The sequence below is a fragment of the Mizuhopecten yessoensis genome, unplaced genomic scaffold, assembly GCF_002113885.1.
Source record: "Mizuhopecten yessoensis strain PY_sf001 unplaced genomic scaffold, ASM211388v2 scaffold716349, whole genome shotgun sequence".
NCBI lineage: Eukaryota > Metazoa > Mollusca > Bivalvia > Pectinida > Pectinidae > Mizuhopecten > Mizuhopecten yessoensis.
In genome coordinates this window covers 32045-47725 of record NW_018480072.1, presented here as the reverse complement: position 1 = coordinate 47725, position 15681 = coordinate 32045, and the positions used below count along the sequence as shown (strand labels likewise).

Genomic DNA, 15681 nt, shown 5'->3' with positions numbered 1-15681 from the left:
GCTGATTGGCTGATTTAGTTGTGTGAGTCTTTAAAAGCTCACCTGGTCCAAATAGTAATATTGTTTTATTTTTAAAAAAAGACTATTTTTCAGAAGGGTTGAATGAATTTTGACTTTATGTGGAATTGAGCATCTATGCCTCAAGGATATGTTATATATTTGAAGGGTAAGGGCAGGTCCTTTATACAAAAGACAACTTGCAGTGCTATTTATAGAATAAGTTGTCCTAAATTTGAGTATTTGAATACAAATTTACATGATACTACTGTCATGAAAAATATCCAGGGGTAGAATTCAGGACTTACCTTTTGCCAATATGAAATTAACAAAATGTAAAAAAAATTCACACATCCTCCTAGAACTTTCCTGCCAGTTAACTTTGCTGACTTTTACTTTGTAATGATGCCAGTATGTTGTTCCTTTACAGATATGGGAGTTGGCTCCCCTTTCATGTTTGGGGGGCCATTTGGTGGCGGTGACGGTGGCTTATTCGGAGGCAGTCCTTTCGGTTTCCAACGCACACATGGGGCATCCTTCACTTCAATATTTATGGGGTTTGATGACGGTTTCTTTTTTGTTGATGACGACAGTGATAACTACTATGGAATACCGTCAGGATTTTCTCATAGGCCACATGTACGACAATCCTGTAACCACAGCAACCACAGACATTCAGGTTCCCGCTCCTCTGGTCAAAACAAAAACAGTTCTCGAGGTTATGGTAGCCCCCATTATTCACAAACAGGACAGAACATGTCTTCAGCACAAGCCTACGGTGGGGTCAATCCTAAGAAAACAGCGAGCAAAAATGCAACAAATTCTAGTCAAAATAAGGAGGAGTATGTATCACAGCTACCCCAACAAACATCTGCGCCAGACGTCAGTAAAAAGAAAAAGAAAAAGAAAAAAAAGAAGTCGGCCAATCAAACAGAAGGTACAGTAGAATGTATTTCCTGTTTGTTTCATTAGATATATTTATTGTCTTGCCTCGACAAAGTAGCAGAAGCGAGACGGGGGATATCAATTTGGGTTTGTCCATCTGTCTGTCACGCTTCGTTTCCGCGCAATAACTGCAACAAATGTTAACCAATTTTCACAAACTTTGTAATAGGGTTAAATGCCTTAAGGGCTCGACCAAGATCGATGACCACTTTCAGCGGACTTTATTTGGCAGAGTGATGGCCCCTTGAATAACGAAAATTCAAGCTTTACATTATGTCTCAACAGCACGATACTCACATGTTTAAACCTAACCTCAATAATGTTTACCTTCAATATGTCCTGCAAGCAGGGAATGTAAATTCCACGAATTTGCTTGTTAATTTGTGCAGTGTTTTGGTGCTGAAAAATATATGATGTAAGGGTGCGCAAATTACATAAAAGTTTACAGATGTTTTCAATTTTTTTATATTCCACTCAAATAAATTTTCAAGGCAGGCCTATTTTCGTAACAGGTTTATATTTGAGACATATTTGAATGCAATGAATCCAAGGCTTGTTGTCAAAACCAGCCTATTTTCAAATCAGCTTATTATCAACATTTTGGGATATTTTCACAATTTTGTATCATTTTTGTCTCGCCGACACAAAGTGGAAGCAAGACTAAGGTGTTGCTTGTCTGGCGGCGGTGTCAACATTAAGTTTATGCGTCAAATGCTGGATGCGGCCTACCTTTCATGGTCCATTGACTTTGTCAGCATTAAGCTCTTGTGTTTAAGTTAGTTTCTCTGATATGTGCATTGATGGTCAAAGCTGGGCGTAGACGAGACATATCAATCTGAATGGCTTGTTTACTGTCAGAGTTATCTCCCTTGTCTTTCAGACGTCTCGGCTCAAACAGATGAGACACCAGTTCCCCAGGAAAGCCCCCATATAGAACAAGCTGAAACCCCCGAGATAGAAAAGGTTGATGTGAAAGAGACCCCAAAGAGCTTTTCAGCACAAGAAATGAAACCAAAAGAGGTTTGGTCTTTTGAATTCTTAAATATCACTGTAAAGTTTGTAGTCTATACACTATATTTACCAATGTTCTCCAAGGATATTTAGACGATGTGAGTGGTTCAAGCTATGCTTTGCAGAGCTATATGTTAACTTCCCGTGAATATTTTTTATACAAAAACAACAAAAATACAATAATACACAACCTTCTCATGCGAAATAGCTAAACATGTCTTGCAATGGTGTCTATACAATGTAAAATACAGTTAAAAACTTCAAAATATTTGAATAAGATAATAATAGAAAACTTACAATCTCAGGTTATATTGTATATTTATAAACTTTGTTATGGATGTATTCATGTGCTCTCTGCTATTTCTGAACATTTGTTTCAGATTGGATTGTAGAAAGGTTTATGGAACACGACCAGTGAATTGTACTCTCTCACCTTCATCAGACAATTGTTAAAAATGGTATGATGTAGGTAACAGAGTAAATAGTGTACTTGGCATAAAAAAGTAACACATAAACATCCTAATTTCTACAATGGGATTGATTACTGCATCAAAATGGTTATGGTAAGACTCCATCGTTGTTGGCTGCAGGCAGGAGTTCCCTCCCCTTGTCCATCATTTTGAAGTTTCATATTTTTCTGAGCAGCTTTTTTTGTTTGTTTGAGGGGTAACACGTCGGCTTCACTACCGAGTAGTAGTTCGGTATCCAGCAGAGGATTCAGAGCTAATCTGACTTTTTTGACATAGATAACTTTGTATGTTATCTCCTATACTGGGTAGGAAGGACGAGTGCTAGTCCTTGTATTGGGTTACAGGCTGATTTCGTTCTATTTAAGGTTCCACAGAGACTCAACAAGAAAGCGAGAAGGAAGTTATTGAGAGAGCAACTGAGGAAAGAAAAGGTCAATATCACAAGTCACTGTAATCATGTAACGATAGAACAGCATTTATCAGTTTCATGAAAAATGAAAAAATTCCACGGCTTGTAGCTTAATCAACAATTGACAATTATTTTATGCTTTGGGATTATGAAGTGAACTTTTTTTCTCTCTTAATATGTACATGTGTCATTTTTGTTCTTCTTTCTGAAATGAGATTTTAAAAATAAAATATTTATTAATTGATTCATTGACTTGATAAATGACGAATCATAGAAATCGATCTCTAAAAAATCTTGGCAGGAAATGTGAATTTTAAAAATGCTTAAATTTTTAAAATGTTCTTAAAGTTAAAGATCCCTGTACCATTTACCAAAAACTGAAACTGTTTTTACCGACATGACCAAAGCATTTTTAAATTTCTAAAAACAAACCCCTGCCTTTCAGATCTACAGTCACTCTGATTTACATAACAGCTGTGGAGTTGGATAAAATAATCACAAATATAAGATCATGTACTCTTAATCATTTTGTAGCTACACGCATTACTTAATTAGGGCCCTGCATCAAAGACACAGGTGCCCTATAGTAATCACAGTCTGTCCATCCTTCTGTCTGTCTGTCTGTCTGTCAGCACTTTTGTTTCCGGAGATTATCCAAAACTCCAAGAGGCCAAAATTTCTAAAACTTAACATGTTGATACACTGTGATATAATGGGCTGGGGGTTTCACAATTTATCAGGTCAAAGTTAAGGTCACTGTTACTGAAAATAGAACACATACTCTTAATTTTGTGGCATTGTGGCAAATGATACAGATTGACTATGTAAATAATGTCATGACCTATTTCCCAAAGTCCAAGATGGTCAATGTAGCTTTTGCTTGGTTCTTAAATGGGGGATATATAGTCAGTCACACAGCGGGGCCCTTGCTAGCCTGTCAGTGTTCCAGTTGTTTTTGTATTCAACATAATGTATCATCTTCTTCATTTAATTACTAAATATTATGTATGTGTATCAAGAAAAGACAAGAAACAAACTCTGAATGATAATCATATCCCCATTCTCATGTACACAGGAAAACCTCATAGTTTTACCACACATTCATGATGAACAATAATCTCACCTCCATTCTTCCCTGCAGGAAAACACTCAGAGTTATTCCTCTGCTAAATATGATGATAACACACAAAACAAGGAACAACAGCGCCCCCTTGTGGAAGACCTGGGAGACATAGATGATAATGAGGATGTAGACAGTGATGAAAGCGACAGTGATACCGACACAAAAGACGACACAGAGTCGTCTACGTCAATCACCAACAACGAACCAGACATCGTGACTGAAGGTAGGTCATCAACAGTCAACAGACCCATGGATAGGTAAGCAACATGCATTAGAGCTGCAGGTAGGTTGGCAACAGATATTAGGGCTGAAGGTAGATTGTCAACAGACATTGTGACTGAAGGTAGATTGGCAACAGACATTGTGACTGAAGGTAGATTAGCAACAGACATTATGGCTGAAGGTAGATTGGCAACAGAAATTAGGGCTGAAGGTAGATTATCAGCAGACATTGTGACTGAAGGTAGATTGTCAACAGACATTGGGGCTGAAGGTAGATTAGCAACAGACATTGTGACTGAAGGTAGATTGTCAACAGACATTATGGCTGAAGGTAGATTGGCAACAGACATTAGGGCTGAAGGTAGATTATCAGCAGACATTAGGGCTGAAGGTAGATTATCAGCAGACATTGTAACTGAAGGTAGATTGTCAACAGACATTGTGACTGAAGGTAGATTGGCAACAGACATTGTGACTGAAGGATAATTGGCAACAGACATTAGGGCTGAAGGTAGATTGGCAACAGACATTGTGACTGAAGGTAGATTGGTGACAGACATTGTGACTGAAGGTATATTGTCAACAGACATTAGGGCTGAAGGTAGATTGGCAACAGACATTGGGACTGAAGGTAGATTGTCAACAGACATTGAGGCTGAAGGTAGATTGGCAACAGACATTGTGACTGAAGGTAGATTGGCAACAGACATTGTGACTGAAGGTAGATTGTCAACAGAAATTGTGACTGAAGGTAGATTGCAGACAGACATTGTGACTGAAGGTAGATTGGCAACAGACATTAGGGCTGAAGGTAGATTTGTAACAGACATTGGGGCTTAAGGTAGATTGTCAACAGACATTGGGGCTGAAGGAAGATTTGCAACAGACATTGTGACTGAAGGTAGATTGTCGACAGACATTAGGGCTGAAGGTAGATTGGCAACAGACATTGTGACTGAAGGTAGATTGGCAACAGACATTGCGAAGATTGGCAACAGACATTGTGACTGAAGGTAGATTGGCAACAGACATTGGGGCTGAAGGTAGATTTGCAACAGACATTGGGGCTGAAGGTAGATTGTCAACAGACATTGGGGCTGAAGGTAGATTGGCAACAGACATTGTGAAGATTGGCAACAGACATTGTGACTGAAGGTAGATTGGCAACAGACATTGTGACTGAAGGTAGATTGGCAACAGACATTAGGCTGAAGGTAGATTGGTAACAGACATTGTGACTGAAAGTAGATTACCAACAGACATTAGATCTGAAGCTAGGTTGATGATTAACAGACATTCAGACCCACACATAGGTTGGCAACACATGTCCTAAAATTAGGTGTAAAGATTTTACAGGAGTCCTTATTCATCTTTCACAATGCATCAGATTGTCCTCGGCATATTATACAAGCACTGTTACTTATAGTAGCCAAACTTTGTGTGAGTAACCCTTTAGAAGGCAGACTGTCATATACAGAAAGCAGATCTTGTGTCCCACTTAAACCATCATGGCTCTTTGTTCATTTTGTCAAGAGATGGAACACATGTAAAACTTTAATGCTAAATATTTTCTAGGGATAATGATTCAGTGTTCTCAATATCCATTTGTAATAAGGCCAAAACAAAAATTATTTGTGTTTCAGGTAACATGCCAGAAAAAAAATGATAGGTTGGTGGGCAAATAACTATACCCCCCACAACGGCGTTAGGGTGGGGGGTATACTGGAATCACACCGTCTGTCTGTTGTCCGCAGTAATTTGTCCAGAAAACTCCATCTTAACTAACCAGCAGATTTTATTGAAACTTCACTTGAATGATCAGTATATTATGTAGTTGTGCACTTGCATTTTGTTTCAAGATTTAGCACTTTTTAAGGGAGTTACAGCCCTTTATGCGAAATAACTTGTCTAGAAAACTCCATCTTAACTAACAAGCAGATTTTATTGAAACTACTTGAATGATCAGTATATTATGTAGTTGTGCACTTGCATTTGAATTTAAGATTCAATACTTTTTAAGGGGGTTATGGTCCTTTATTTATATTGATGAAACCTCGCCTATATGTAAAGAGCCAAAATATCTCTAACGAGTTCCTATTTCAGTGAGTTGACCCCAAGCTCAAGGTCAATAAATTATGTAAAAACTACCAGCATCTGCAGGGAGTATTAGTTATCCTCGGGATGACAGTTCTAGTTTAATTTTGATTTAGTTTTTTCATTTTTTTAACGTATCAGTGTTATGCATTTTATCAAATTTTACAATGTTTTCCACACATTATGATGGCTATTAAGCTGTCAGGAGGGGATCAAGCTCACAGAACAGGAAAAAAAAGTATATTTCAATGAGTTACTGTGAGCTTTACCTGGATAATTAATTAATCTTAGGTACAAGTAGGTGATAAAATGTTCTAGGGTCCGCAGCAAAATCGAGGTTAGGTTGGGATACTTGAAACACATTTTCTTTTTTTAGCCTAAAAAATTCTATTGGTAAGTTTTTGTTCTGTCATTAATCATTGATCCAATAAAATAACTGAATACAGCTACCAAGAATTTTGATAAGCTGACACACTACAAATGTAAAATTTTATTTTTCTTCAGACCTGAGTGGTCAAACCATTCTGTTTCAAATTGTTTTGGTGTTCACTGTTTTGCAGATATTTTTTGAACAGTTGAGCTATGCTGTCTTCCAACAGTTCTGGTGTTTTTGTTTCAGATTCTCAGAACTTGCTGGAGAAGAAGTCTAGGAGGATGAGGAAAAATGGTAAAATAGGAATAATTTCACTTGATAATTTAAAATTAACGGTGGATAACTGGATGTCAGGATAAGATTTTGGCCAGATTGCAACGCAATTAGGGCTAATAGATTGGCGATTCCCTTCCGTCCATCCGTCTGTCTATCTGTCTGTCTGCATTTAGGTGAAAAAGAATGGTTAAGCTCAGTTTACAAGTTATTAATTATCCCACATCAACTAAACTTGCATGGCTTATGTATCTAAGGATGCTTATCACATGCGATGCTTCGGATACTGGTTCTGACCTACATTTTCCACTTGACTGACCAGGTTAAGAAGATTGGTTTAGGTTAAGGTCAGGCCCCATCTGCACTTTTGTTAAGAAGATTGGTTTAGGTCACTTACCAAATAACTACTTGTAACATTGTACATCAACTAAATTTGCATGGCTTATGTATCTAAGGATACTGATTACACGTGATGCTTGGGATGCTGGTTCTGACCTATTCAATGGTGCGGTTACATTTCAATATCCTCATCTTGAAAATATACTGTAGCAATCCCGCCATATGGCCATTAGCGGTTTCTTGTCTGAATTGGTAGCTATAAATTGTGAACAAGAGAGTCTAATATATCGGAGGCCTTTTAATGTTCCCGATAACAGAGAATGATGGTGAGACGGCAAGATTCCCAATACAGAACAGTATTGAAAAATGCCAATCGGTCACCTGAAAAACTGGCTGGATAGCAAGACAATTATATAGTGTTGCTGGTATAAACGAGTTAAAAGTAAACCTCATTATACTGCCAACAGGTGATTTTTGGCATTATAAAGAGGTTTGGTGATAATTGAGGGAAATTTATACAGGAATTCATAAGAAAACAAGAAAAATGGACATTGAACTATGTTGGCAGTAAACAAGGTGGCAACTGAAACGAGGGGCAGTATATCGAAGTTTTACTGTATAATGTTTTCATGTTCACACATATATGTAAATGTATTGTAAGGATGCATTTTACTTTAAAAGTCAGCACTCCTGTAAGTACGATATATTATATATTACGCTATTGATGTTACAGAGAAAAAGAAGCAGAGATGTGAAGATGAGGGTGATCACTTGAGACGAAATAATATTAATGAGGAATACAATGACCTGCTCCCCAAGTCGGCACAGGAAGAGGAAGAAATGATTCGTATTGCTATGGAGATGAGTAAACTGGAGGACGAAAAGGAAGCAGAAATGACCAGTGGACATACATCTACCAAGGTAGGGAAAAGCAAAAATGGCGGTACTGTCCTCAACGGTATCCAGGACATTGGAAATAGCAATCAATCTGCGAACTGTGCAAATAAGAGCTCTGTAAGAAGGGAGACAACCACTGTGCCAAATAATAATACAGATCTCCAAAATGATAAGCCTGAATATAATCCCCTGGAATCCTCGGAAAGAAAGCCAGGGACTTGGTATGACAGTATAGGCACCATGCCTTTTCAGGATTCTGGTGATGCTGACTTCACGAAAACTTATTATAAGGAAGTAAGCAATCCTGTTGGCCAAGGACTCTTCTCTCTCGGCATACCTCCGCAGGATCCAAGTGTGCAGGAGCCCTCCCGATTATCCTCCATAGACTCCGACACAGGGTCAGCATTTAGTGGTTCTGAAGTTTTTGATAATTCTCAATTCTTTAGATCTAGTGGGACTCCTGACAAATGGAAAGAAGCCCCACCAAACATCTCTAATACACAACTTCATGGAAAGTCACAGTGGCAACCTGTACCGGAAAAACCATCAACGGATAAAAGTATGTCTCAAAACTCCAAATCCTCTGTGGATAATCAAGGGTACAAGCAAGATCTGTATCAGAATACGTATGGATTTGATGTGAGTCAAGCGTCTAAGCAAGCATTTCCAAGAGACCAATATGGTACAGACTACCCAACAGGAATGTTCAGTGAGTCTCGTCGCAATGGGCCAAGAGACCCTTATGACACAAGTCGCCCCACCAAGCCAAGTCCTATCCAGCCACCTTTCACAAATCAAGGCTCAAACCGTCGCGAACAAAAGACGTCAGCCAGCTATCCATTCCTTTTTCAAGGGGGATCTAGAGAGGCTGTTCCTGATCCTTACAGTCCACACAGGGAAACCAAACTATTACATGGAGGTCCCACCATGCAGGAACAAAAACAGCAAAATGCAAACAACTTTTTGTATCAATCGGATTCAAAGATCAATCAGGAACAGTATAGTTTTTACAGAGACCCAACAGTGTCTTCCAACAGACCTAAAGGATTCGGGAAAGCCGAAACGCCGTTGGATTTTTATGGTGGGTCTTTGTACACCCCGAAAAGTACCAAGGAATCTATAGCTGACGTGGATCCAATGAGTTTCTATATAGACACAATGATATTCCAAAAGAACTCTAAAGAAGCATCCAGTCAGGAACATCCAAAGACTAGTGTGTATGGTTCAGACTTTATCCCCAAAACTGATATATACAGTCAAAACAACACAACGTGTCAAAACACTACAGCAACTTCTAATAATGCTGATCAAACAAAGATGTACGAAAGTCACTTTGGGAACCCCAACGGTTACTCAGGTGACAAGATACAGAGCAGTGGGTTGTTTGGGGCCTCTCAAGGGAGGCATGCAAGAGTACCAATCAACACGGAGCAAAGCCGACTTTTTGGTGGTGCTTATGGATCGAACATCAACCTCAACAATCAGACATCATTGAATACAAACACAAGCCAGATGTATGGGAGTCCTCAAGTTAACCCCCACAGTGCCCCGACAGGTAGAACGAACAGTATGCCTTACAACAGCCAAGGTCACCCTGCTGGCGGGTATCTATCCAAGGACACCAGTAAGTTATACGGTGGCCAGGTCAGATCTCAGGTGAATCCCATAGGGAGGTCGTACAGTGCACAGGGCAACCAGAACAAAAACTCTATACCTGGTGGGCATATGTATGGAAGTATGTACGGACAAAATGTCAATGGTAGAATACCCGCTGGTACTTCTAGTCAAAACAGTAACCCCGCTACTGCACATCAGCAGTCCTACGGTAACCAGTACGGTTACCATGGCAACAACTCGGCCACTGTTGCTGGTGGCAACGTAAAACAAATACCTACGATTCCAAGACAATATCCTGTCAGCAAAGGGCCAACTGTCCAACCAACTCAGCATATGGATGATATGGACGATATTGATGATGTGAATCTGAACTTCAGTGAAAGGTCGGAATTCGGAGGTCAGACTGGTATGAACTCTGACCGCTCCCAGGTACTAGGAAGTGGAAGTCTGTACATTCCCAAGGGGATACAGCAAGATATGTATAAGGGTGTTTATACAGACAAGTGACTGTGATCCTTTCTTGTTCTTAAAATCATTTCAATTGTGAGGAAAAAAAATGGGACAATGGTATAACTATAAGAAATTCATGGACTTATATAATTCATGGACTTATATGACACATATTTATTGCATGCGGATTCCACAGGAAGAAAAACAAATTTTGTGATACAGAACTGTTATGATGACCCATTTCTTCCGAAAATATTTCCACTATTCATAGATAATTGAAACATAAATAACAGGCCCATAAACCTAACTAGACTGAAATGTTTAGTCTATAGGCCTATCTAGACTATAGTGTTCAGTCCATTGGCCTACCTAGCCTGTAGTGTTATGTCTATAGGCCTACCTAGACTGTAGTGTTAAGTCTATAGACCTACCTAGACTGTAGTGTTAAGTCTATTGGCTTACATAGCCTGAAGTGTTAAGTTTTTAGGCCTACCTAGCATGTAGTGTTAAGTCTATAGACCTACCTAGTATGTAGTGTTAAGTCAATAGGCCTACCAAACATGTGGTGTTTAGTCTATAGGCCTACCTTGACTGTAGTGTTAAGTCTATAGACCTACCTAGCCTGTAGTGTTAAGTCTATATGCCTACCTTGACCATAGTGTTAAGTCAATAGACCTATCTAGCCTGTAGTGTTAAGTCTATAGACCTACCTAGTCTGTAGTGATAAGTCTGTACGCCTACCTATCCTTTAGTGTTAAGTTTATAGGCCAACCTACCTTTAGCGTTATGTCTATAGGCCTACCTAGTATTTAGTGTTGAGTCTAAAGGCCTACCTAGACTGAAATGTTAAGTTGATAGACCTACCTAGACTGTAGTGTTAAGTCTATAGACCTACCTAGACTGTAGTGTTAAGTCTATAAGCATACCTAGCCTTTAGTGTTGAGTCTAAAGGCCTACCTAGACTGTAGTATTAAGTCTATAAGCCCACCTAGCCTTTAGTATTGAGTCTAAAGGCCTACCTAGACTGTAGTGTTAAGTCGATAGACCTACCTAGACTGTAGTGTTAAGTCTATAAGCCTACCTAGACTTTATTGTTGATTCTTAAGGCCTACCTAGACTGCAGTGTTAAGTTGATAGACCTACCTAGACCATACTGTTAAGTCTATATGCCTACCTAGCCTTTAGTGTTAAGTCTGTAGGCCTACCTAGCCTGAAATCTTAAGTCTATAGGCCTATCTAGACCATAGTGTTAAGTCTATAGGCCTATCTAGACCATAGTGTTAAGTCTATAAGCCTACCAAGCCTGAAATGTTAAGTCTATGAGCCTATCAAGCATGTGGTGTTTAGTCTATAGGCCTACCTTGACTGTAGTGTTAAGTCTATAGACCTACCTAGCCTGTAGTGATAAGTCTATAGGCTTACCTAGACTGTAGTGTTTAGTCTATAGGCCTACCTAGACTGTAGTGTTAAGTCTATAGACCTATATAGCCTGTTGTGTTAAGTCTATAGACCTACCTATACCATAGTGTTAAGTCTATAGACATACATAGACTGTAGTGTTAAGTCTATATAGACCTACCTAGACCATAGTGTTAAGTCTATTGGCTTACATAGCCTGAAGTGTTAAGTCTATAGGCCTACCTAGCATGTAGTGTTAAGTCTATAGACCTACCTAGTCTGTAGTGATAAGTCTGTAGGCCTACCTATCCTTTAGTGTTACGTTTATAGGCCTACCTACCTTTAGCGTGATGTCTATAGGCCTACCTAGTCTTTAGTGTTGAGTCTAAATGCCTACCTAGACTGAAATGTTAAGTCTATAGACCTACCTAGACTGTAGTGTTAAGTCTATAGACCTACCTAGTCCATAGTGTTAAGTCTATAGACCTACCTAGACTGAAGTGTCAAGTCTATAGGCCTACCTAGCATGTAGTGTTAAGTCTATAGACCTACCTTGACTGAAGTGTCAAGTCTATTGGCCTACCTAGCATGTAGTGTTAAGTCTATAGACCTACCTAGACTGTAGTGTTAAGTCTAAAGGCCTACCTAGACTGTAGTGTTAGGTCTATAGACCTACCTAGCCTGTAGTGTTAAGTCTATAGACCTACCTTGACCATAGTGTTAAGTCTATAGGCCTACCTAGACTGTAGTGTTAAGTCTATAGGCCTACCTAGACCATAGTGTTAAGTCTATAGACCTACCTAGACTGTAGTGTTAAGTCTATAGACCTACCTAGTCCATAGTGTTAAGTCTATAGACCTACCTAGACTGAAGTGTCAAGTCTATAGGCCTACCTAGCATGTAGTGTTAAGTCTATAGACCTACCTTGACTGAAGTGTCAAGTCTATTGGCCTACCTAGCATGTAGTGTTAAGTCTATAGACCTACCTAGAATGTAGTGTTAAGTCTATAGACCTACCTAGACTGTAGTGTTAAGTCTATAGACCTACCTAGACTGTAGTGTTAAGTCTATAGACCTACCTAGACCATAATCTAACCCTTGAAGTACCTGGTAATGAAACATTTAATGTCAAGGTCAGCATTTTAGCAATGGACAAATTGTTTATAACATTGACAAGTGAAGACCAGTTGTATCCTTTTAATATGAAATGCGATTCTTAATAAAAATTGATGAGTCTTAAAGACATTTTCACTGATGTTATTAGTTATCTTTTTTTACATCATATGGCTCTTTCAAAATCTGATCAAAACCATATCTTTAATTCCACTCCAATACTCTACGTTCATGTCAACTCGATTCCAGTAGAGTATCGAAGTGGAATTAAATATCTGGTTTAATCAAATTGACTCTATCAATGTTTAATTGTAGGATAGAAATGTCCTACCCAGGGGCACAGAATTTAAGCCTTGCAGAGGTTTTTGAACCCAAATGATACAACCGCGGGATGGACTAAACTATCTTACATCAATCACTTATGGTAGAGCATCCTCGATTCTCCATGGGTTACGCTCACTTTCACTCTCTGTACCCCATCCTCAATACCCCAGGGGTTACGCTCACTTTTACTCTCTGTACCCCATCCTCGATACCCCAGGGGTTACGCTCACTTTTTCTCTCTGTACCCCATCCTCAATACCCCAGGGGTAACGCTCACTTTTTCTCTCTGTACCCCATCCTCTATTCTCAATGGGGTTACGCTCACTTTCGCTCTCTGTACCCCATCCTCGATACCCCAGGGGTTACGCTCACTTTTACTCTCTGTCCCCCATCCTCAATACCCCAGGGGTAACGCTCACTTTTACTCTCTGTGCCCCATCCTCAATACCCCAGGGGTTACGCTCACTTTTGCTCTCTGTACCCCATCCTCAATACCCCAGGGGTTACGCTCACTTTTACTCTCTGTACCCCATCCTCTATTCTCAATGGGGTTACGCTCACTTTCACTCTCTGTACCCCATCCTCGATTCTCCAGGGGTTACGCTCACTTTCACTCTCTGTACCCGATCCTCGATTCTCCAGGGGTTACGCTCACTTTTACTCTCTGTACCCCATCCTCTATTCTCAATGGGGTTACGCTCACTTTCACTCTCTGTACCCGATCCTTGATTCTCCAGGGGTTACGCTCACTTTTACTCTCTGTGCCCCATCCTCTATTCTCCAGGGGTTACGCTCACTTTCACTCTCTGTACCCCATCCATGATTCTCCAGGGGTTACGCTCACTTTCACTCTCTGTACCCGATCCTCGATTCTCCAGGGGTTACGCTCACTTTCACTCTCTGTACCCCATCCTCGATACCCCAGGGGTTACGCTCACTTTTACTCTCTGTACCCCATCCTCGATACCCCAGGGGTTATGCTCACTTTCACTCTCTGTACCCCATCCTCGATATCCATGGGTTACGCTCACTTTTGCTCTCTTCACCCCTTGAATATGTCATTGCAAAATCGAAGGCACAACCTTGATGGGGAGACAAGAAGACTAGTTTGATCTTTTGATGTACATCAAAGAATCTTGCGGGGTAATACTTACTGGCTTTGAAGTCTGGCGTCGCTCCTCTGTACTCTTCAAAGGACAGGTATCAGCCTAGTGATTGGTCATTTTTTTTTTACCTGGCACCAATCAAATAGCTAGCCGCATGCTTTCAATTTTGCCATGACATATTCCAGGGGTGTTGACAGCAAAAGTGGACATTACCCGTGGATATCGAGGATGATGGTAGAGTTATTTTCTTACATCTCTTATTAGATTGAGATGGTGTAGCTGCTATGTAATGGCAAAATATCAACTTCTTCAATACCATACCAATTTTAAAACTTTACATGTTGTATACTGGGGAGATTTTCGCTGTAGTTTAATTTTTTGCATTTTTCGCTTCTGTTCACGAGGGCATATTTATCATTACAGCGAGTGTTCGCAAACACCATAATATTCATAATAATTTAATGTGAAGGCAAAATTAATACTGGGATATGGATGTTTTAGTAAAGGGCGAAAATTTTACTGAAAATTTCCCGGTTAAACAGTACATATATCACTCACTAGAGTATCACAGTTTGGTTTATACTGAAAGCATCACCTTTAAATTATTAATAAGAGTGCAATAAATGTGGTTTAAATACTTGAACTGGAAAATAAAATTTGGGAAATAATATAATTATTATGACATCAAACTTGTGCGGCATGGCGTCATCTCATTGTCTTTGCATTGTGATGTCATGCCCATATTATATAAGATTTTAAAGGCACTTTCATGCCCAGTGGTGTAGGAAAGGGAAATTCCACCCTCGGGATTGTCAAAGGAGGAGTGCCAATTTGGGCCTTCTGGTGGCTATCACCGATAAGTTTTATTTTTTGTATAAACATACCTTGGGATTATGCCATCATGATATGACATGAAATTAAGGTCAGCTTGGAGACCATTTCACAATATGAGGGGGTGAAACCAAAATCACAAATGGACGCTTTTTTACAAAACTACATGTTATTTTTTTAAGTTTCTTCATCATTTTGGTGTATTGCGTAACACCAAAACAGCAAATAGTAAAAATGGACGAAAAAAAAGTTGCACATACATGTAGTTGACAAGTAGGTCACTGTGACCTTGTTATATATTGGCTCAATTATGTCAACATTTTTTGTGCCTAAATACATATTACAACCGTACAATAATCTTAACCAAACCTCAAGAATTAGGATTCGAAAACAATCATGAGGAGTGGGGAGCGGTCGAAGTGAGCAGGTGGGAGGGTGTATTTTCTTCATTCTTTTTTAACGCTTTTATTCATATGTTATAACTATGTTTATTGGTACATCCGATTTTCCGAAATATTAGACCAGGATAAAAACAAATGTATGTAAATGCTTACATTTTGATACATCTGATGCATGTCTTAATAAAAGTGTGACTTTTGTGCTAAAAATGCTGTTCTTTGAATAAAAGTGTTAAAAAGGCAGATAAAGAAAAAATCCCACCCACCCTCTTACTTCTACAATCCCCCCCC

The 15681-nt window shown here is 39.3% G+C and overlaps 1 protein-coding gene across 1 annotated transcript; it reads left to right on the top strand.

Moving 5' to 3' along the window:
- The first annotated feature begins 404 nt into the window (after positions 1 to 404).
- Positions 405 to 12869, top strand: LOC110443489. Its single transcript, XM_021487718.1, has 6 exons — positions 405 to 934; positions 1823 to 1962; positions 2789 to 2854; positions 3974 to 4178; positions 6891 to 6938; positions 7990 to 12869. The coding sequence occupies exons 1-6, from the start codon at positions 430 to 432 to the stop codon at positions 10275 to 10277; spliced, it is 3252 nt and encodes a 1083-aa protein (XP_021343393.1). The 5' UTR covers positions 405 to 429; the 3' UTR covers positions 10278 to 12869.
- Positions 12870 to 15681: the final 2812 nt, after the last annotated feature.